At 47.7% G+C, this 21438-nt stretch overlaps 1 protein-coding gene across 1 annotated transcript in view; it reads right to left on the bottom strand.

Annotated features, from left to right (window-relative positions):
* The window catches only part of PRPF19 (pre-mRNA processing factor 19), a 157329-nt gene extending 141212 nt beyond the window's left edge, over positions 1 to 16117 (bottom strand). The window contains exons 1-3 of the mRNA XM_063958555.1: positions 15910 to 16117; positions 14597 to 14746; positions 8038 to 8114 (exon numbers count right to left, since the gene is read on the bottom strand). Of these exons, the coding sequence (XP_063814625.1) occupies positions 8038 to 8114; positions 14597 to 14746; positions 15910 to 15928 (246 nt within the window). The 5' untranslated portion in view covers positions 15929 to 16117. The remainder of the gene's footprint in view (positions 1 to 8037; positions 8115 to 14596; positions 14747 to 15909) is intronic.
* Positions 16118 to 21438: the final 5321 nt, after the last annotated feature.

Here is a 21438-nt window from a genome sequence, read left to right as displayed (position 1 = left end):
TTTATTGTGACGAAAGGACTGCATTTGCTGATGTGGTGCCTTTTTCTGTTGTGTGGGCACATAAGGAAGAAAATAGGATTTTGGTACTTACCAGGTAAATCCTTTTCTTTGAATCCATAGGGGGCACTGGAGTACTCTTGGGATATGGACGGCCTCCATAGGAACAGGGCACTGAATATTTAAATTTAGAACACTCCACCCCTCCATATCCCAGAGTACCTTAGTGTTTTTTACTGAGCCGAACAGGAGCTATAGAGAGGTTGACAATGGAGTATTACATATAACATAACGGACAACAATGAAGTTGACACATAACGTTACTGACAACTAAACAGTTGACACCATAACCAGCACTTGATAATTTGAACCAGTCGGTGAAAGTGTGTTACCATAAGATCCCCTGAACTTATCACAAACCAGGTAAAACTGCTCTGGGTGGGCGTCCAGTGCCCCCTATGGATTCAAAGAAAAGGATTTACCTGGTAAGTACCAAAATCCTATTTTCTTTTTCATCCACTAGGGGTCACTGGAGTACTCTTGGGACGTACCAAAGCTTCCCCCATGGGCGGGAGAGCAGTTTGGCACCTGTAACACTAGGCGGCCAAAGCTAGATGCTGATGCCGCAAACGTATCAAACTTGTAAAAGCGCACAAACGTGTGCACGGAAGACCATGTAGCCGCCCGGCAAAGCTGCATCGTAGAAGCTCCACGACCAGCTGCCCATGAAGTTCCCACAGAACGTGTGGAATGAGCTGTTACTGATGTAGGCGGCTGTAACCTAGCATGAAGGTAAGCCTGACGTATGGTCAGTTTTATCCATCTGGATAAGGTCTGCTTAGAAACTGGCCAACCCATCTTGGCAGCATCATAGAGAACAAACAACGTATCCGTCTTACGAACTGTAGACGTTCGGGATACATAAACGCGTAATGCGCGTACCACATCCAGAGTTCCAGAATGTGCTGTTAACACAGGAACTACTATTGGTTGATTGATGTGAAAAGATGACACTACCTTTGGTAAGAAAGCGGGATTCGTCCGAAGTTCCGCTCTGTCGTCCTGAAACACCAAATACGGTGGCTTGCATGACAAGGCACCCAAATCTGAAACACGCCTTGCCGAAGCTAAGGCTAGAAGAAAAATTGTTTTCCAAGTGAGAAACTTTATATCCACTTGCTGTAAGGGTTCAAAATATGAAGACTGTAAGAAATCTAAAACCAGATTCAAGTCCCATGGCGCTGTAGGTGGAATGAATGGAGGCTGTACTCTGAGGACACCTTGCAGAAAAGTGTGTACTGACGGCAATAGAGCCAATCGTCTTTGAAAATAAATTGACAACGCAGATACCTGCACCTTTAGTGTAGATAAACGCAGTCCTCCATCTAACCCCGTCTGTAGAAATAACAAAAGACGGGATAACTTGAAAGCTGATGTCGGAAACTTCCGAACTTCACACCAACCTATATAGGCACGCCAAATCATGTAATAATGAGCTGCCGTAACTGGCTTCCTAGCACGTAACATGGTTGGTATAACCGATTCCGGAATGCCCTCTCTTCTCAAGAGGGCGGTCTCAACAGCCACCCCGTCAAACGCAGCCGCGCTAAATCGGGGTAAAGGAACGGACCCTGTTGTAACAAGTCCGGACGTAGAGGGAGCGGCCAAGGATCGTCTGCGAGTAGTCTGTGGAGATCCGAGAACCAAGCTCTTCGAGTCCAATGAGGAGCCACTAGTATGACTGTGACAGACTCTCTTTTGATCCGTTTTAGCACCAGAGGGAGCAGCGGAAACTGTGGAAACAGATACACTAGGCTGTACGGCCAAGCGATTGTGAGAGCATCCACCGCCACTGCCTTTGGATCTCTTGTTCTGGACACATACTGGAGCGTTTGGTGATTGTGGCGAGACGCCATCAGATCCACCTGAGGGTAACCCCACCGCTGAACCAACATGTGAAACACCTCTGGATTTAATGCCCATTCTCCTGGATGAAAATCCCGACGGCTGAGATAATCCGCCTCCCAGTTGTCCACTCCCGGAATGAACACTGCCGACAATATCACCTGGTGGTATTCTGCCCAACTGAGGATTCGAGCTACTTCCCGCATTGCCATGCGGCTTCTCGTTCCTCCTTGTTTGTTGATGTATGCGACTGCCGTTGCGTTGTCTGACTGCACTTGGACAGTCTGAGAGCGAAGCATGTGTACTGCTTGTCGTAGTGCATTGTAAATTGCGCGGAGTTCCAGGACATTTATAGACAGCAATCTTTCGTGATCCGCCCAGAGACCCTGGAGTTGACAATTTTGAACTACAGCTCCCCAACCTCTGAGACTCGCGTCCGTTGTTAGAATTATCCAATTCCAGCCGCCGAACAGTTTCTCTGCGGTTAAATTGTGTACCTTGAGCCACCAGAGTAGAGACACCCTTGCCGACAACCTCACCCTGTGGTGAATCTGCAGATGCGAGCCCGACCACTGTGCGAGCACATCCAGTTGAAATGGACGTGAGTGAAGTCTCCCGAACTGAAGCGCTTCGAAAGCCGCCACCATTGTGCCTAAGAGGCGAATGCACAAATGTACCGAGACTGTGCGTGGCTTGAGCACTAATTGTACCAGATGGCGAATAATCTGTACTTTCTGTTGTGGTAGGTAAATTCTTTGATTTACCGTATCGAGAATCATACCTAGGAATTGAAGGCGTTGAGACGGAATTAGATGTGATTTCTTGAAGTTGACAATCCAACCGTGGTGAACCAGTACATTGTACGTTAGCAGCGCATGTTGGAGAAGCATCTGTTGAGACGGGGCTTTGATGAGCAGATCGTCTAAATACGGAACTATTGTCACTCCCAGGGATCTGAGATGAGCTATCATCACAGACATCACTTTGGTGAATACCCGAGGCGCTGACGAAAGGCCAAAAGGTAGAGCCTGAAACTGGTAATGGTTCTGGCGTATTGCAAACCGCAAGAATCTCTGATGAGGCTGCCAAATCGTAATGTGTAAGTACGCATCCTTGAGATCTAGCGCAATCATGAATTCCTTTGGCTCTAAACCCGCAATCACTGAGCGCAGAGATTCCATCTTGAATCTGTAGTAAGTTACGTACCGATTGAGACCCTTTAAGTTCAATATTGGCCTGACTGAGCCATCCGGCTTCGGTACCACAAACAGACTGGAATAATAACCCTGACCCTGTTGGTGTACAGGGATCGGAATCAAAACTGCTGAATCCAGTAGGGACTGAATGGCAATTTGCAGAACCGCCCTCTTGTCGTCCGACAGAGGCAGTCCTGTCTTGAAAAACCGCAGTGGCGGAAGACAGTCAAACTCTATTTTGTAACCTCTTAACACTAAATTGCGGATCCACCCATTCGCGGATGTCTGGAACCACGCCAAATGGAACGTCTGAAGGCGTGCTCCCACAATCGGAGAACAGAGATGGGCTGGTAGCCCGTCATGACACTGGCTTGTCGGTGACCTTAGCGTCCCGACGACTTGTGTTGGTTTGTTGGAAACCACGTCCACGACCCCGTCTACCAGGCGTGGCTGTTCCTCTGCCACGTCCGCGAAAGGACTGAGGTCTAAAGGATTTAAACGCAGGTCCAGAGTACCTCCGTCTTGGTACCGGTGGAGGAAATGGTAAGAAAACCGACTTTCCTCCCGTGGCCTCAGAAATCCATTTGTCCAATTCAGGACCAAACAACTTCTCGCCACCGTAAGGTAACGCCTCTATACCTCTTTTGACCTCTGCCTCCGCTTGCCAAGAACGCAGCCAGAGTGCTCGTCGTGCCGTAACTAGCGACGATGAAAGGCGAGAAGTGAGCTGACAGACGTCAGTAGAAGCTGTACATAGATACTCCGCAGCCTCACACATTTGATCAGCAAGAAGTATAAGGTGTTCGTCATGTAGGGCAGACTTGAGTTCTGTTATCCATACTATGAGCGCCTTAGTGACCCAGATGCCAACCAAGCCAGGTCTCAGCAGCACTCCTGCTGCTACATACATGGACTTTAGCATAGTTTCTATTTTGCGATCTGAAGGGTCTTTAAGCGTAGTAGCAGCTGGCACTGGTATGGTTAAGTTCTTTGTAAGTTTCGACACTGACGAATCAACTATTGGTGGTACACGTCACAGAGTCTGGAAACGGGTAACTAGACTTAAATCTGCGAGGTATAGAAAACCGTTTCTCTGGAGTCTGTCGTGTTTCTACTAACATCTTATTAAGAGACTCCGAAACAGGAAAACACATTGGAGTTCTCTGTCGTTTAGTAAATACGACCTGATCATTTGTCAGAGGCTCCTCAGTTTCTGTAAACTTCAGAGACTGACGCACCGCTCTGATGAGATTATCAATACCTGAGCTGTTAAAATCCTCACTATCTGACTCCACTTCGCCCTCCTCACCCTCATCTTGTGCCGTAAGGTCTGGCATGGAATCGTCAGAATGCAACATAGCAGAAACTGGTAAATCATAAGACATATGAAATTTATCCCGTCTACCCAAAATGGATTTGGAACTTTCGCAAGGCTGAGACGCCTCCGGTAGTTCTGGCGGTCTCACCCTAGACTCAGATCTTGCCGCTTCCCGCTCTTGTCGAGCGGCGGTCAATTCTGATTGCAACCCAGCCAGTACATTGGCTAGCATTTCCCATGGAGGGTCCGGAGATGAAACTGGCTTTTAAAACCGGAGCAGAAATTGTATTCGTAACTGAATCCACAAAACATACTGTACATGTGGTAGATCCATCCGGTAACACACTGCTACAGACTTTGCAGTGATGCTTTTTAATTTTTGCTGGTGCCTTACTCATTATGGAGACAGACAATACAATACACAAAAAACAGACACTTGCACGACTCAGTAAAATAGTACGAAGGTGTCTCTATATATATATCTGGCCAAGTGCAGTACACGTGGCCAGTACTATGAAATGTGATCCCAAATTCCCACTAACACCCCTGCGCCTCCGGTGGAGTAGAGATGTAGTACTGGAACGTTCTGGAATCACAGCAGGAAGACACAGGAAGCATGGTTAAAATGGCTGCCATGCATAAACTTATAATCACAGCACAGGTTATAATCTTTTAAACTAATATATAACCCTGTATGAACATCCTGTGGAAATCATCCCTGCAGCCTAGCATACTGCGGTTGCTGCAGTTTATCCCCCCTCGTGCCGCTGATTGTACCCTCTGCTTGCAGCCTGTAATGCCCCCCCCCACCCCCCCTGTATGCTCCGTTGCGGAGGCAGTATGCGGGGCGGGCAGCGTTAATGTGGGGCCGCCAGCGGGAGCCGGGTAGCGGGACGCGCTGTAAACAGACAGCGGGGAGCGCGTCCTGAAGCGCTCTGAGCAGCGGCGGCGGTTGGAGCAGCGGCGGCGGGCGGACTGTCTAGGATCCAAGCGGCCAGTAGTATGGTGCGCCAGTGTTAAAGAAAACAATGTCCCCACACAGCGGGGCGGCAGCGTGAGCTGACCGCCCCGACCAACATACCTTGACTCCTGCTCCTGTGGTGAGGCTCCGACGGGGCTTCTCTGTAAGCGCCGGCCAGCCTGTCTGCAGGATCTGTATGGCTGTGAGGGTGCTCTTTTATTGAGGACCGACACGCCAAAGCTGCTAGTAGCAGCTTGCACTATCCCTGACCCTGCCTTATGGAAGGGGGAAAGGGATGTGTATGAAAAAAGAAAAATATTAACAAAAAAATAAAAATATTCAAAAGAATTGTGGACTAAGCCACAGAACCTGTTGCTACGTCGAGCACAGAAAAAACACTGAGGTACTCTGGGATATGGAGGGGTGGAGTGTCCTAATTTAAATATTCAGTGCCCTGTTCCTATGGAGGCCGTCCATATCCCAAGAGTACTTCAGTGACCCCTAGTGGATGAAAAAGAAAAGAGGACTTACCCGCAGTCGCGGTCGAGACCAGGTCCGCCAAGCCGCCCCCAAACAAGACAGTACCTTTGAAGGGTAGTGCTTCCATAGACCTCTTGGAGTCGGCATCAGCGTTCCATTGATGGATCCACAGGGCCCTCCTGGCAGATATAGACATGGCATTGGTTCTTGAACCCAAGAGACAGACATCCCTCGCAGCGTCCTTTAGGTAATCTGCAGCGTCCTTAATATAACAGAGAGTTAAAAGGACATTATCTTTGTCAAGGGTATCCATATCACTAGCTAAATTTTCAGCCCATTTAGCAATAGCACTACTCACCCATACAGACGCCACAGCGGGTCTGAGCAAAGCCCCCGAATTAGCGAAAATGGACTTCAGACACGTCTCCAACTTGCGATCCGCCGGATCTTTGAGAGCTGCCGTGTCAGGAGACAGAAGTGCCACCTTCTTAGACAAACGGGATAGAGCTTTATCAACATTTGGAGATGTCTCCCATTTTTCGCTGTCATCAGATGGGAAAGGATACGCCAAGTAAATCCTCTTGGGAATCTGCCATTTCTTATCCGGCGACTCCCAAGCCTTTTCACAAAGAGTATTCATTTCATGAGAGGGGGGAAACTTCACCTCAGGTTTTTTCTCCTTGAACAAGCAAATCCTTGTTTCCTGTACCGCAGGTTCATCAGAAATGTGTAAAACATCTTTTATAGCCACAATCATGTACTGAATACTCTTAACTAACCGTGGATGTAAACTGCCTCAGTGAAATCGACCTCGGAATCAGAGTCCGTGTCGGTATCAGCATCTACCACTTGAGTAAATGGCCTCTTATGGGACCCGGATGGGGTCTGTACCTGAGACAAAGCCTCTTCCATGGACTTTTTCCACACCTGCGTCTGTGACTCAGACTTATCTAACCTCTTTGATAAGGAAGCTACATTGGAATTTATCGTATTGAGCAGTGCTAGCAAATCAGGTGTCGGCTGCGTCGACAGTCCCAATTCTAGCCCCGCATCCACACTTCCAATAACCTCCTCTGGTGAATAACATTCAGCCTCAGACATGCCGATACGTAGTACCGACACACCCCAACACACAGAACGTCCCAGCTAGGTGACAGGCCCACAATGAAGCCCAGAGAGAGGACACAGAGGGAGTATGCCAGCTCACACCCCAGCGCCCATATATCGACACAAACGATATATGTACCCAGCGCTGCCTTTGTTAAATTCAAGCACCACACTGCGGCCCCCCTTTGGAAATGCCCCCCTTTGTAGAGAAGCGTGGAGGTCCCGGCAGCGTCTATCCCTCAGCCGCGTGTAGGGAGAAAATGGCGCCTGGGAGCTGCGGGACGAAGCTCCGCCCCCTTCCCGGCGGGCTTCGGCCCGCCAATTTCAAAATTGAAAGAAAATGCCGGCAGGGGTCTGTAAAGTGTACCAATGCACCTACAATCACTTTATGCCGTCCTCAACTCCAGTAACATGCCGCCCAGGGCGCCCCCCCCAGCGCCCTGCACCCAGTGAAATACCGTTGGTGATGTGTGTGGGAGCATGGAGCACAGCGTTGCTGCTGTGCTGTACCTTTACTGAAGTCTTCTGCCGTCCTGAAGTCTTCTGTTCTTCTCATACTCACCTGACTTCTGTGAGGGGGCGACGGCGTGGCTCCGGGAACAAGCAGCTAGGCGCACCAAGTGATCGAACCCTCTGGAGCTAATGGTGTCCAGTAGCCGAGAAGCAGAGCCCTTAACTAAGAAGAAGTAGGTCTGCTTCTCTCCCCTCACTCCCACGCTGCAGGGAGGCTGTAGCCAGCAGGTCTCCCTGAAAATAAAAAACCTAACAAAAGTCTTTTTCTAGAGAAACTCAGTAGAGCTCCCCTAGTGTGCATCCAGTCACTCCTGGGCACAAAGTCTAACTGGGGCCTGGAGGAGGGGCATAGAGGGAGGAGCCAGTTCACACCCAGATTAAGTCTTTTTAGTGTGCCCAAGCTCCTGCGGATCTCGTCTATACCACATGGTCCTTTTGGAGTCCCCAGCATCCTCTAGGACGTAAGAGAAATTACCAATATCCTAAGATTTTACAACACAGAGAATAAGGAAAAGTACAAAACCTAACAGTGGATGGTAAGAAGATAGTGCAACACTCACCCATTCATCCTGCAGAGACTTCAAGATTGCTGGGATACTGGTAGCAGATGGTGGCTTAGGGCGAATTGGGTGGGCAACTGTAAGCAGCAACAAAGACCGTAAATAAGCACCAATTAGTAAGATAATACACAACCATAGCACAGCTCACACAAATATTAAAAGGCTAGTTCCACAAAAAATAGGATTTTAATTACCTACCGGTAAATCCTTTTCTCGTAGTCCGTAGAGGATGCTGGGGTCCACATTAGTACCATGGGGTATAGACAGGTCCACTAGGAGCCATGGGCACTTAGAGAGATTAATAGTGTGGGCTGGCTCCTCTCTCTATGCCCCTCCTACCAGACTCAGTCTAGAAACTGTGCCCGAGGAAACGGACAACTTTGAGAGAAGGATTTTACACAGATAGTGGTGAGACTCACACCAGCTCACACGTACAACAAAAGGAAAGCCAAGCTAAACAACTTGGAACGATTCAGCAATAGCTGAACTAACAAACTGAACGAAATAACAATGCAGGAATATGTAGCACTTGGCGGGCGCCCAGCATCCTCTACGGACTACGAGAAAAGGATTTACCGGTAGGTAATTAAAATCCTATTTTCTCTTACGTCCTAGAGGATGCTGGGGTCCACATTCGTACCCTGGGGATGTACCAAAGCTCCCAGTACGGGAGCGAGAGTGCTGAGGTTCCTGCAGAACAGATTGACCAAACTTTATGTCCTCAGTGGCCAAAGGATCAAACTTGTAGAACTTAGCAAACGTGTTCAACCCTGTCCATGTAGCTGCTCGGCAAAGCTGTAAAGCTTCTTCCTGTGCGGCTGCCCAGGGTGTCTACCCTGGGCAGCCGCACAGGAAGAACCCACTTTACGAGTAGAGTGGGCCTTAACAGATTTTTGACACGGCAAGCCTCCAGAAGAACAAGCATGCTGGATAGAGAATCTAATCCAGTAAGAAATCGTCTGCTTTGAAGCAGGACACCCAACCTTGTTGGGATCATGAAGGACAACAGAGCGTCCGACTTCCTGTGACCAGAAGTTATCACACAGATTTTCAAAGCCCTCACAACATCCAAAGACTTTGAGGTAATTGAGGAGTCAGTAGCCACTGGCACCACAATAGGTTGGATGATATGAAAAGCCGACACAACCTTTGGAAGAAATTGCTGGCGCGTTCTGAGCTCAGCTCTATCCTCATGGAAAATCAAGTAAGGACACTTGCATGACAATGCCCCCAATTCCGACACACGTCGAGCAGACGCCAATGCCAACAACCAATCCGATTGCAGGACCACATTAAGATCCCAAGGTGCCGTCGTAGGAGGCACAAAGGGTGGTTGAATATGCAGAACCCCTTTCAAGAACGTCTGAACCTCAGGAAGAGCCGCCAATTGTTTCTGAAAGAAAATGGACAGGGCCGAAATCTGGACCTTGATGGAGCTCAAGCGTAGGCCTACATCCACACCCGCCTGCAGAAAGAGGAGAAACCGTCCAAGTTGAAACTCCACCGTAGGAAACTTCTTAGATTCACACCAACACATACTTTTTTCAAATACGATGGTAATGTTTTGACGTTACTCCCTTCCTAGCCTGTATCAGGGTAGGAATGACCTTTTTCGGAATGCCTTTCGAGCTAAGATCTGGCGTTCAACCTCCATGCCGTCAAACGTAGCCGCGGTAAGTCTTGATAGGCGAACGGCCACTGGCCTGCATTCCGAGTTGATCGCTCCCTAGCTACTTTTAGCAGCCGTTCAAACGCATAGTCGCCGTCCACGGGGGGGGGGGGGGTATTTTCGCTTTGCAGGAGTGCGAACGCCTGTGCAGCCGAGCGGCAGCAAACACATTTTGTGCAGAACTAGACCAGCCCTGTAGTTACTTATTCTGTGCGATGATTGCTGCGACGAATGACACAGTAATGATGTCAGATACCCGCCCAGCAAACGGCCGGCTACGCCTGCGTTTTTCTAAACACTCCCAGAAAACGGTCAGTTGCCACCCAGAAATTCCCATTTCCTGTCAATCTCCCGGCATTCGCCAGTACGACTGAAAGTGTCGCTAGAACCTGTGCAAAACCACGATGCTGTTTGTACCCGTAAGCCACGCGTGTGCATTGCGGTGCATACGCATGTGCAGTTTCTGCATTTTTTTTAAATGATCGCTACGCAGCGAACAACGGCAGCTAGCGATCAACTCGGAATGAGGGCCCCTGTTGGAGACGGTCCTCACGAAGAGGAAGAGGCCTCGGATCCTCCAGCAGTAATTCCAGAAGATCAGCGTACCAAGCCCGTCTTGGCCAGTCCGGAGCAATGAGGATAGCCTGAACTCTTGTTCTATTATTAGTTTGAAAATCTTTGGGATGAGTGGAAGTGGAGGGAACACATACACTGACAAGAACACCCACGGAGTTACCAGGACGCCCACCGCCACGGCTTGCGAGTCCCTTAACCTGGAACAGTACCTCCGAAGCTTCTTGTGGAGGTGAGAGGCCATCATGTCTATCTGAGGTACACCCCATCGGCTTGTTAACTCTGCGAATACCTCCGGGTGGAAGCCCCATTATCCTGGATGGAGATCGTGTATGCTGAGGAAGTCCGCTTCCCAGTTGTCCACTCCCAGAATGAAGATTGCCGACAGCGCCACCGGGTGCTTTCTGCCCAGAGGAGGATTCTTGTTACCTCTGACATTGCAGCTCTGCTCTTCGTTCCGCCCTGTCGGTTTATGCAAGCCACTGTTGTCACATTGTCCGACTACACTTGAATGGCCCGATTTCTGAAAAGATGGGCCGCTTGGAGAAGACCATTGTAGACGGCTCTTAGTTCCAGAATGTTGATCAGCAGGCCGGCTTCCAAACTTGACCACATTCCTTGGAAGGTTTCCCCTTGAGTGACTGCGCCCCAGCCCCGGAGACTTGCATCCGTGGTTAGAAGGATCCAGTCCTTAATCCCGAACCTGCATTGCAGCCACCAGAGGAGTGATATCCTGGCCTTTGGCGACAGACGTATTCTCTGGTGCATGTGTAGATGGGATCCTGACCACTTGTCCAGGAGATCCAGTTGGAAGGACAGAGCGGTTGGAAGGACCCAGGGGTCCAGGCCGGAGGACACCCAGACATGACTGAAATGTATGAGTCTCGCTCCCACCGGCCCCACCTCCGGGGCGTGCAGTCCACCGTCATGCGGAGGACTTTGGTGTACCTGAAGCAAGTTTCAGTTCCTGGGAACCTGCATCCGCAGGTTTCTTGGATTCAGGTCGACCTCCCCGAAAGAAGGTGTTGGACGGCTTGGCCTTTCTGGGCTTGGTAGACCGAAAGAGCTGTGATGTAACTGAAGAAAAGGGTTTCTTCGGAGCAGGTGTAGCTGAGGGAAGAAAGGGTGACTTACCAGCCGTAACGATTCACGCATCTAATGCTTCCCCAAAGAGCCTGACCTGTGTAGGGAAGGGTCTCCATACTTCTCCTGGATTCCACGTCGGCAGACCACTGGTGCTACCACAGTCTTCGACGAGCTGATACTGACATGGAAGAAATTCCCGCAGCCATGGAACCCAGGTCCTTCATGGATTCTACCAGAAAACCTGCCGCATTCTGAATGTTACGTAAAAACAATTCAACATCACATTTTTCCATAGTATCTAAGTCCTCAAGTAACAATGGCAGTAGTGGGACGTAGTATTGCCCCAGAGGCCGTGTACATGGATTTGAGAGTATTATCAATTTTACGATTAGCCGGCTCTTTCAAGGCGGTAGATCGTGGAACAAGTAAAACCACTTTTTTTTGCGAGTCTGGATACTGACGCGTCAATAGGCGGGTATTTCCATTTTTTCCTATCCTCTACCGGGAAAGGAAACGCTACCAGAACCTTTTTGGGTATCTGGAATTTATCCGGGTTTTCCCAAGACTTTTCAAAAATAGCATTTAATTCCTTTGACGCAGGGAAGGTTAGCGAGGCTTTCTTATTTTCAGTGAAGTAAGCTTCCTCAACCTGCTAGGGTGTTGTATCAGCAATATTCAACACATCCCTAATAGCCTCTATCATCAACTGCACCCCTTTTGCAAGAGATGCTGCCCCCCGCAACACATCCCCATCACCATCTGTATCAGAATCGGTATCATCCTGCATGATCTGAGCAAGAGCACGTCTATGTGAATATACAGCGGGGAGCCCTTATGTACCAGAACTGGGCCAGGCTGCTATAGAGTTCTGTAAAGCCTGAGCTGCAGATTCATTTTGTGCAACCCTATTTGAAATCGGAGAAATCATAGATTTGATAGAGGATAACCACTCAGGCTCCCTTGCTGGAATCTGTGCTAAACCAGTGCAATCCTGATTATATGGAATTAGATCATCCTGAGAGGACATATCCTCTGCAGAATGTGACACAGAGTCCCTGGACATTGCTTAATGGAGACCACAGACACTCCACACACACACAGGGGGCGACAGACAGAGTTTCACCCCAAGAATGGCTAGAGAGACACAGAGATTAGAGCCAACCCACACACAGCACTTTTAATATAAAGGAAGACCCCCTATCAGCACTGACTGTGCTCCTTAATAGGTTACACAGTCATTTGCAGCCTCCCCCCTTTCTACAACCCCCTGGTACCGTGAGAGATAGCTGGAGTTGCTTTGGAGGGACTTGCTCTTCCTGGACAGCGCTGTGCAGGCAGGAAAATGGCGCTTAACGCTGCTGGGTCCGCTCTGAGAAGCTCCGCCCCAAAATGGCGCTGTCTTCCCGCTCTTCATAGGATTATACTGGCCTGAGGATTTATGCTGGCTGAGATCCCGGGACCCCGACAGGCTGTGTGACCAGTGTAGGGTGCAGGCGCTGGCTCAGGGCGCCCCTCACAGCGCCGCACTATGTACCGCTGAGCCTCAGTTAATACTGCACTCCTACCCTGTTGCCGCCGTCTTCACACCTGCCCCCCGCTTGCTAGGGGGACCGGTGACTCACTCGCCACTGATCTTCAGCTCTGTAAGGGGGTGGCGGCATGCTGCTGGGGTGAGCGATCCCCTGTGGAGGGGAACGATCTATCCCCTCAGGAGCTCAGTGTCCTGTCAGCGGAGATAGTGGCTCAGACCCCGCAGGGCGGACACTAATCCCCCCCCTTAGTCCCACGAAGCAGGGAGGCTGTTGCCAGCAGGTACATTTTCTAAACGGAGTCTGGTAGGAGGGGCATAGAGGGAGGAGCCAGCCCACACTCTCAAACTCTTAAAGTGCCAATGGCTCCTGCTGGACCCGTCTGTACCCCCATGGTACTAATGTGGACCCCAGCATCCCCTAGGACGTAAGAGAAACAAATAGTAGCCAGACTAAGGGGTATATTCAATAAGAGTCGGGTCCATTCTGACATGCAGTTGTCGGAATGGACCCGCCAACCCCTATTCAATGGACGACCAAATCCGACTGTCGGATTTGGCCGTACCGGGGTTCCTGTTCTGCCGGGTGCGCTGACAACAGCGGCGGAGGGAGCTGGGCTGCTGCATGTGGCGGTGGGAGCTGCCACGGCAGCAGGCGGAGGCAAGGTCTGTGGCGGCGGGGGGAGCTGGGCGGCTGCGTGCGGCGGGGGGAGCCTCCACGGGGGCCGGGGAAGGTGGTGTCTGCGGCGGCGGGGGAGTCACTGCAGGGAGAGAGGTGCCTGGCCGTCAAGGTACCTCTCATCCCTGGTCCCCGCCACACCGCTCCCCGTCTCCTTACCTCAATCAGACTTGTTTTCAAGTTGGATTGAGTTTGTCCGAAATGGGGCTAAAAACTGTCAGGTTTGGCCCCGCTTCCGACAATGCAAGCTGATCGGCGGCTGAAGCCGCGATCAGCGTGTATTTCGACAGCATTCCGACAAGTCAGGTTTCCAGACTTGTCGGAAAAAACAGGGCCATAATGAATAGGTCGGAACCCCTTCCGACCTAAAACTGTCGGAAGCTGCAGTCTTTCCGACAAGACGGCAGCTTCCGACAGTTATTGAATATACCCCTAAACATTTACTGCACTGTGGCAATGTCCTCCAAGACTGGAGTGCGTTTATGTTGTGCGCAGGATAGTTTAAATTCAATCTCATCTGTTCTGTGCAGCATCCTGAACACAAATCAGATGCTGCTCCTTCCGGAGCCAGCCCACTCTCCCCACAGAGTCCATCTCGACTTCGCTCCAAGTCTACACTTCTGATCGCTGCAATGTTCATTCTGGAGCAGTCAGTGTGAGATTTTATGCTACCACCTAGGGTTGGCCATTGTCCATTAATATTTGCAAAATGGTTCTCCAACATTGATAATATAGAGCCCCTAATGAGGTTTTTTTTATCCTTGATGCTGGGACACGAAGCCTAGCCCCCCTGCCTCCACCCTACTGAGACATAACTTCTGCACTGAAAATCTACCAGCTGTATTCTATAGTCTTAGGGTTTACCGGTCCCTCGTTTAGCTGAACACGGCACATTCCAAATTATAAAATAATTGCACGTCATACCTCAAACATAGATTATCTATATCGGACGTAAGTTTTATACAGGTCACACTTAATAGATAGAACTGAAGTGTCACCTTGTTCATACTAAATGAAAACTGACCTTTGATGTCAATCAGCTGCTCTTCATTCAAAGGCTGATTGGTCACTGGATCTGTCCCATTTTCAGCCAAATATTTCTCGATGAGGCGTCTATCAAACACGTGACCCGACAAGGGAGAGACACAAGGACGGTCTGTGACCTCGTTACTGACTGCAGAGAGAGAGCAGGCTCATTACAAAACACAAGCCATGACGGCTAATCAGTAAACTATTCATTTACATTTCAGTGATGCATATTCTAGAGAATAAAATGTAAGTACCAGAAAAAAAGAAAAAAAAAGAAGGAGGAGGAAAAAAGGATTCCTGCCATTAAAGTGTAATCTATTGTCCAGGCGTGATAAGTATAGCATCTCAGAGGACTCACAACCGAAAGCAGCATCCTGACATTGGAGGGGGTAAGTATTTTTACCCTCCCCCCATCCTCTACCCTAACCCTCCAGGGGTGCTGGGTAGGGCTAACAATTGGGGGGTGGCAGCTAGGGATAAACTCCACCCCCTAACCCTAATATGAACCCCAATACTTAGCTTCGGGATATCGGTTGTATATTTTCCGGCGGTGGTCTCCTTCGTGGTGTCAGGATTCCGGAGTCGGTCAAATGACTGCCGGCATCTGTATCGCCGGGATGCTGCATGCATCCAGTACAGGCCTGTGGAATAGTGAAACCAGGACCAGCCATAGTTGTCTTCCTCCTATAAAGGATACAGGGGCTGACAAGTCCAGACGCAGATTGATCCAGTGGATATCTGCAAACTGTGCATATGTCGTAGAAAGCAATTGCTAACTGTGTACACACCGAGACTGAAAGATGGGCAACGCGGAGGCGTTACTGCAGGGCGAGGGGAAACGCAGAGGCGTTACTGCAGGGCGAGGGGAAACGCAGAGACGTTACTGCAGGGCGAGGGGAAACGCAGAGGCGTTACTGCAGGGCGAGGGGAAACGCAGAGGCGTTACTGCAGGGCGAGGGGAAACGCAGAGGCGTTACTGCAGGGCGAGGGGAAACGCAGAGGCGTTACTGCAGGGCGAGGGGAAACGCAGAGGCGTTACTGCAGGGCAAGGGGAAACGCAGAGGCGTGAACGCAGGACGAGGGGAAACGCAGAGGCGTGAACGCAGGACGAGGGGAAACGCAGAGGCGTGAACGCAGGGCGAAGGGCAATGAGGTGGGGTGAATGCAGCGAGAGGCAATAAAGTAAGTGCAGAGTGAGGTGTAATAAAGTGTAACAACTGCAGGATGAGGAGCAAAAGGGGTTGTATGTGCAGGGTGAGATGCAGCAGAGGCCGCTATACAGTATGCCCACGTGTTTCTAGCACTCACTATAGCATGTCAGGGACATGGCGCCGCTCTCTTCTGCAGCAGCTGGCTAGGATCGGCTCTAATTCTATGTAAAGGCTGTCCACACAAGAGAAAGGGAAAACGTGCCGCCAAATCGTACAAGAAGAATCGGTCTTCCCTCAGTTTCCGCTTCCGCAGCACGGCACAGACAGAATTTCCGTCCCGTTGCAATTCATTGAAAAATCCCAAAGTGCCCCACACTTCCGGTGCTGTGGCGCCAGTAGCGACATTTTTGTTTTGGGAATTGATACCGAATATCCATAAAATTGTGCGACATACACAATACACAACTTCCTATGTGACATTTACTACAATCTACTCTATAAATCTCTCCAGACTCGACTGTCCACTTAAATTAGTATTTATTTAATACATAGACTTCGGTACAATCGAGTATTGTAAAATGACCATACTATAGCCTAACCATCATTTTCTCTTCGCCATAAGGACGTGGTCTTTATGATGAAGAGAAATTATCTCAATCTATGCAGAGCAGTCTACTTTACTTTCGTGATAAGGACCTTTTTGCCACCTAGTGGTCAGGTCCTGCATATGAAAGTAAATCAACCACTTCTACTGAGAATATTTTCTCTTCGCCATAAGGACGTGGTCTTTATGATGAAGAGAAATGATCTCAATCTATGCAGAGCAGTCTACTTTACCTTCGTGATAAGGACCTTTTTGCCACCTAGTGGTCAGGTCCTGCATATGAAAGTAAATCAACCACTTCTACTGAGTATATTTTCTCTTCGCCATAAGGACGTGGTCTTTATGATGAAGAGAAATTATCTCAATCTATGCAGAGCAGTCTACTTTACCTTCGTGATAAGGACCTTTTTGCCACCTAGTGGTCAGGTCCTGCATATGAAAGTAAATCAACCACTTCTACTGAGTATATTTTCTCTTCGCCATAAGGACGTGGTCTTTATGATGAAGAGAAATTATCTCAATCTATGCAGAGCAGTCTACTTTACCTTCGTGATAAGGACCTTTTTGCCACCTAGTGGTCAGGTCCTGCATATGAAAGTAAATCAACCACTTCTACTGACACTTGGCTATTTTCTCTTCGTGTAAAGGATCTTATTAGTCCTCTGATGGTCATGTCCTTACGGCGAAGAGAAACTAGCCAGATAATCCTAAAAACAGCTATTTTCTCTTCGCCATAAGGACATTATGGTCACGTTCTTATCCGAAAGGACCTTATTATCCCTCTCATGGTTATGTCCTTACGGCGAAGAGAAACTAGCCAGATAATGCTAAAATCAGCTATTTTCTCTTCGCCATAAGGACATTATGGTCACGTTCTTATCCGAAAGGACCTTATTAGCCCTCTCATGGTTATGTCCTTACGGCGAAGAGAAACTAGCCAGATAATGTTAAAAACAGCTATTTTCTCTTCGCCATAAGGACATTATGGTCACGTTCTTATCCGAAAGGATCTTATTATCCCTCTCATGGTTATGTCCTTACGGCGAAGAGAAACTAGCCAGATAATGCTAAAATCAGCTATTTTCTCTTCGCCATAAGGACATTATGGTCACGTTCTTATCCGAAATGACCTTATTATCCCTCTCATGGTTATGTCCTTACGGCGAAGAGAAACTAGCCAGATAATGCTAAAAACAGCTATTTTCTCTTCGCCATAAGGACATTATGGTCACGTTCTTATCCGAAAGGACCTTATTAGCCCTCTCATGGTTATGTCCTTACGGCGAAGAGAAACTAGCCAGATAATGCTAAAAACAGCTATTTTCTCTTTGCCATAAGGACATTATGGTCACGTTCTTATCCGAAAGGACCTTATTAGCCCTCTCATGGTTATGTCCTTACGGCGAAGAGAAACTAGCCAGATAATGCTAAAATCAGCTATTTTCTCTTCGCCATGAGGACATTATGGTCACGTTCTTATCCGAAAGGACCTTATTATCCCTCTCATGGTTATGTCCTTACGGCGAAGAGAAACTAGCCAGATAATGCTAAAATCAGCTATTTTCTCTTCGCCATAAGGACATTATGGTTACGTTCTTATCCGAAAGGACCTTATTAGCCCTCTCATGGTTATGTCCTTACGGCGAAGAGAAACTAGCCATATAATCCTAAAAACAGCTATTTTCTCTTCGCCATCGGGACATTATGGTCACGTTCTTATCCGAAAGGACCTTATTAGCCCTCTGATGGTCATGTCCTTACGGCGAAGAGAAACTAGCCAGATAATGCTAAAAACAGCTATTTTCTCTTCATCATAAGGACATTGCGGTCAGGTCCTTATCTGAAAGGAATTTCTTATTCCTCTGATGGTTATGTCCTTACGGTGAAGAGAAACTAGCCAGATAATGCTAAAATCAGCTATTTTCTCTTTGCCATAAGGACATTATGGTCACGTTCTTATCCGAAAGGACATTATTAGCCCTCTCATGGTTATGTCCTTACAGCGAAGAGAAACTAGCCAGATAATGCTAAAATCAGCTATTTTCTCTTCGCCATAAGGACATTATGGTCACGTTCTTATCCGAAAGGACCTTATTAGCCCTCTCATGGTTATGTCCTTACGGCGAAGAGAAACTAGCCAGATAATGTTAAAAACAGATATTTTCTCTTCGCCATAAGGACATTATGGTCACGTTCTTATCCGAAAGGATCTTATTATCCCTCTCATGGTTATGTCCTTACGACGAAGAGAAACTAGCCAGATAATGCTAAAATCAGCTATTTTCTCTTCGCCATAAGGACATTATGGTCACGTTCTTATCCGAAAGGACCTTATTATCCCTCTCATGGTTATGTCCTTACGGCGAAGAGAAACTAGCCAGATAATGCTAAAAACAGCTATTTTCTCTTCGCCATAAGGACATTATGGTCACGTTCTTATCCGAAAGGACCTTATTAGCCCTCTCATGGTTATGTCCTTACGGCGAAGAGAAACTAGCCAGATAATGCTAAAAACAGCTATTTTCTCTTTGCCATAAGGACATTATGGTCACGTTCTTATCCGAAAGGACCTTATTAGCCCTCTCATGGTTATGTCCTTACGGCGAAGAGAAACTAGCCAGATAATGCTAAAATCAGCTATTTTCTCTTCGCCATGAGGACATTATGGTCACGTTCTTATCCGAAAGGACCTTATTATCCCTCTCATGGTTATGTCCTTACGGCGAAGAGAAACTAGCCAGATAATGCTAAAATCAGCTATTTTCTCTTCGCCATAAGGACATTATGGTTACGTTCTTATCCGAAAGGACCTTATTAGCCCTCTCATGGTTATGTCCTTACGGCGAAGAGAAACTAGCCATATAATCCTAAAAACAGCTATTTTCTCTTCGCCATCGGGACATTATGGTCACGTTCTTATCCGAAAGGACCTTATTAGCCCTCTGATGGTCATGTCCTTACGGCGAAGAGAAACTAGCCAGATAATGCTAAAAACAGCTATTTTCTCTTCATCATAAGGACATTGCGGTCAGGTCCTTATCTGAAAGGAATTTCTTATTCCTCTGATGGTTATGTCCTTACGGTGAAGAGAAACTAGCCAGATAATGCTAAAATCAGCTATTTTCTCTTTGCCATAAGGACATTATGGTCACGTTCTTATCCGAAAGGACCTTATTAGCCCTCTCATGGTTATGTCCTTACAGCGAAGAGAAACTAGCCAGATAATGCTAAAATCAGCTATTTTCTCTTCGCCATAAGGACATTATGGTCACGTTCTTATCCGAAAGGACCTTATTAGCCCTCTCATGGTTATGTCTTTACGGCGAAGAGAAACTAGCCAGATAATGTTAAAAACAGCTATTTTCTCTTCGCCATAAGGACATTATGATCACGTTCTTATCCGAAAGGACCTTATTAGCCCTCTCATGGTTATGTCCTTACGGCAAAGAGAAACTAGCCAGATAATGCTAAAATCAGCTATTTTCTCTTCGCCATGAGGACATTATGGTCACGTTCTTATCCGAAAGGACCTTATTATCCCTCTCATGGTTATGTCCTTACGGCGAAGAGAAACTAGCCAGATAATGCTAAAATCAGCTATTTTCTCTTCGCCATAAGGACATTATGGTTACGTTCTTATCCGAAAGGACCTTATTATCCCTCTCATGGTTATGCCCTTACGGCGAAGAGAAACTAGCCATATAATCCTAAAAACAGCTATTTTCTCTTCGCCATCGGGACATTATGGTCACGTTCTTATCCGAAAGGACCTTATTAGCCCTCTGATGGTCATGTCCTTACGGCGAAGAGAAACTAGCCAGATAATGCTAAAAACAGCTATTTTCTCTACATCATAAGGACATTGCGGTCAGGTCCTTATCTGAAAGGAATTTATTATTCCTCTGATGGAAATGTCCTTACGGTGAAGAGAAACTAGCCAGATAATGCTAAAATCAGCTATTTTCTCTTTGCCATAAGGACATTATGGTCACGTTCTTATCCGAAAGGACCTTATTAGCCCTCTCATGGTTATGTCCTTACAGCGAAGAGAAACTAGCCAGATAATGCTAAAATCAGCTATTTTCTCTTCGCCATAAGGACATTATGGTCACGTTCTTATCCGAAAGGACCTTATTAGCCCTCTCATGGTTATGTCCTTACGGCGAAGAGAAACTAGCCAGATAATGTTAAAAACAGCTATTTTCTCTTCGCCATAAGGACATTATGGTCACGTTCTTATCCGAAAGGACCTTATTATCTCTCTCATGGTTATGTCCTTACGGCGAAGAGAAACTAGCCAGATAATGCTAAAATCAGCTATTTTCTCTTCGCCATAAGGACATTATGGTCACGTTCTTATCCGAAAGGACCTTATAAGCCCTCTCATGGTTATGTCCTTACGGCGAAGAGAAACTAGCCAGATAATGCTAAAAACAGCTATTTTCTCTTCGCCATAAGGACATTATGGTCACGTTCTTATCCGAAAGGACCTTATTAGCCCTCTCATGGTTATGTCCTTACGGCGAAGAGAAACTAGCCAGATAATGCTAAAATCAGCTATTTTCTCTTCGCCATAAGGACATTATGGTCACGTTCTTATCCGAAAAGACCTTATTATCCCTCTCATGGTTATGGCCTTACGGCGAAGAGAAACTAGCCAGATAATGCTAAAATCAGCTATTTTCTCTTCGCCATAAGGACATTATGGTCACGTTCTTATCCGAAAGGACCTTATTAGCCCTCTCATGGTTATGTCCTTACGGCGAAGAGAAACTAGCCAGATAATGCTAAAATCAGCTATTTTCTCTTCGCCATAAGGACATTATGGTCACGTTCTTATCCGAAAGGACCTTATTATCCCTCTCATGGTTATGGCCTTACGGCGAAGAGAAACTAGCCAGATAATGCTAAAATCAGCTATTTTCTCTTCGCCATAAGGACATTATGGTCACGTTCTTATCCGAAAGGACCTTATTATCCCTCTCATGGTTATGTCCTTACGGCAAAGAGAAACTAGCCAGATAATGCTAAAATCAGCTATTTTCTCTTCGCCATAAGGACATTATGGTCACGTTCTTATCC

The sequence above is a fragment of the Pseudophryne corroboree genome, chromosome 3, assembly GCF_028390025.1.
Source record: "Pseudophryne corroboree isolate aPseCor3 chromosome 3, aPseCor3.hap2, whole genome shotgun sequence".
NCBI lineage: Eukaryota > Metazoa > Chordata > Amphibia > Anura > Myobatrachidae > Pseudophryne > Pseudophryne corroboree.
Note: the sequence above shows the minus strand (reverse complement) of the source record. Positions and strands in the feature narration are given on the sequence as shown.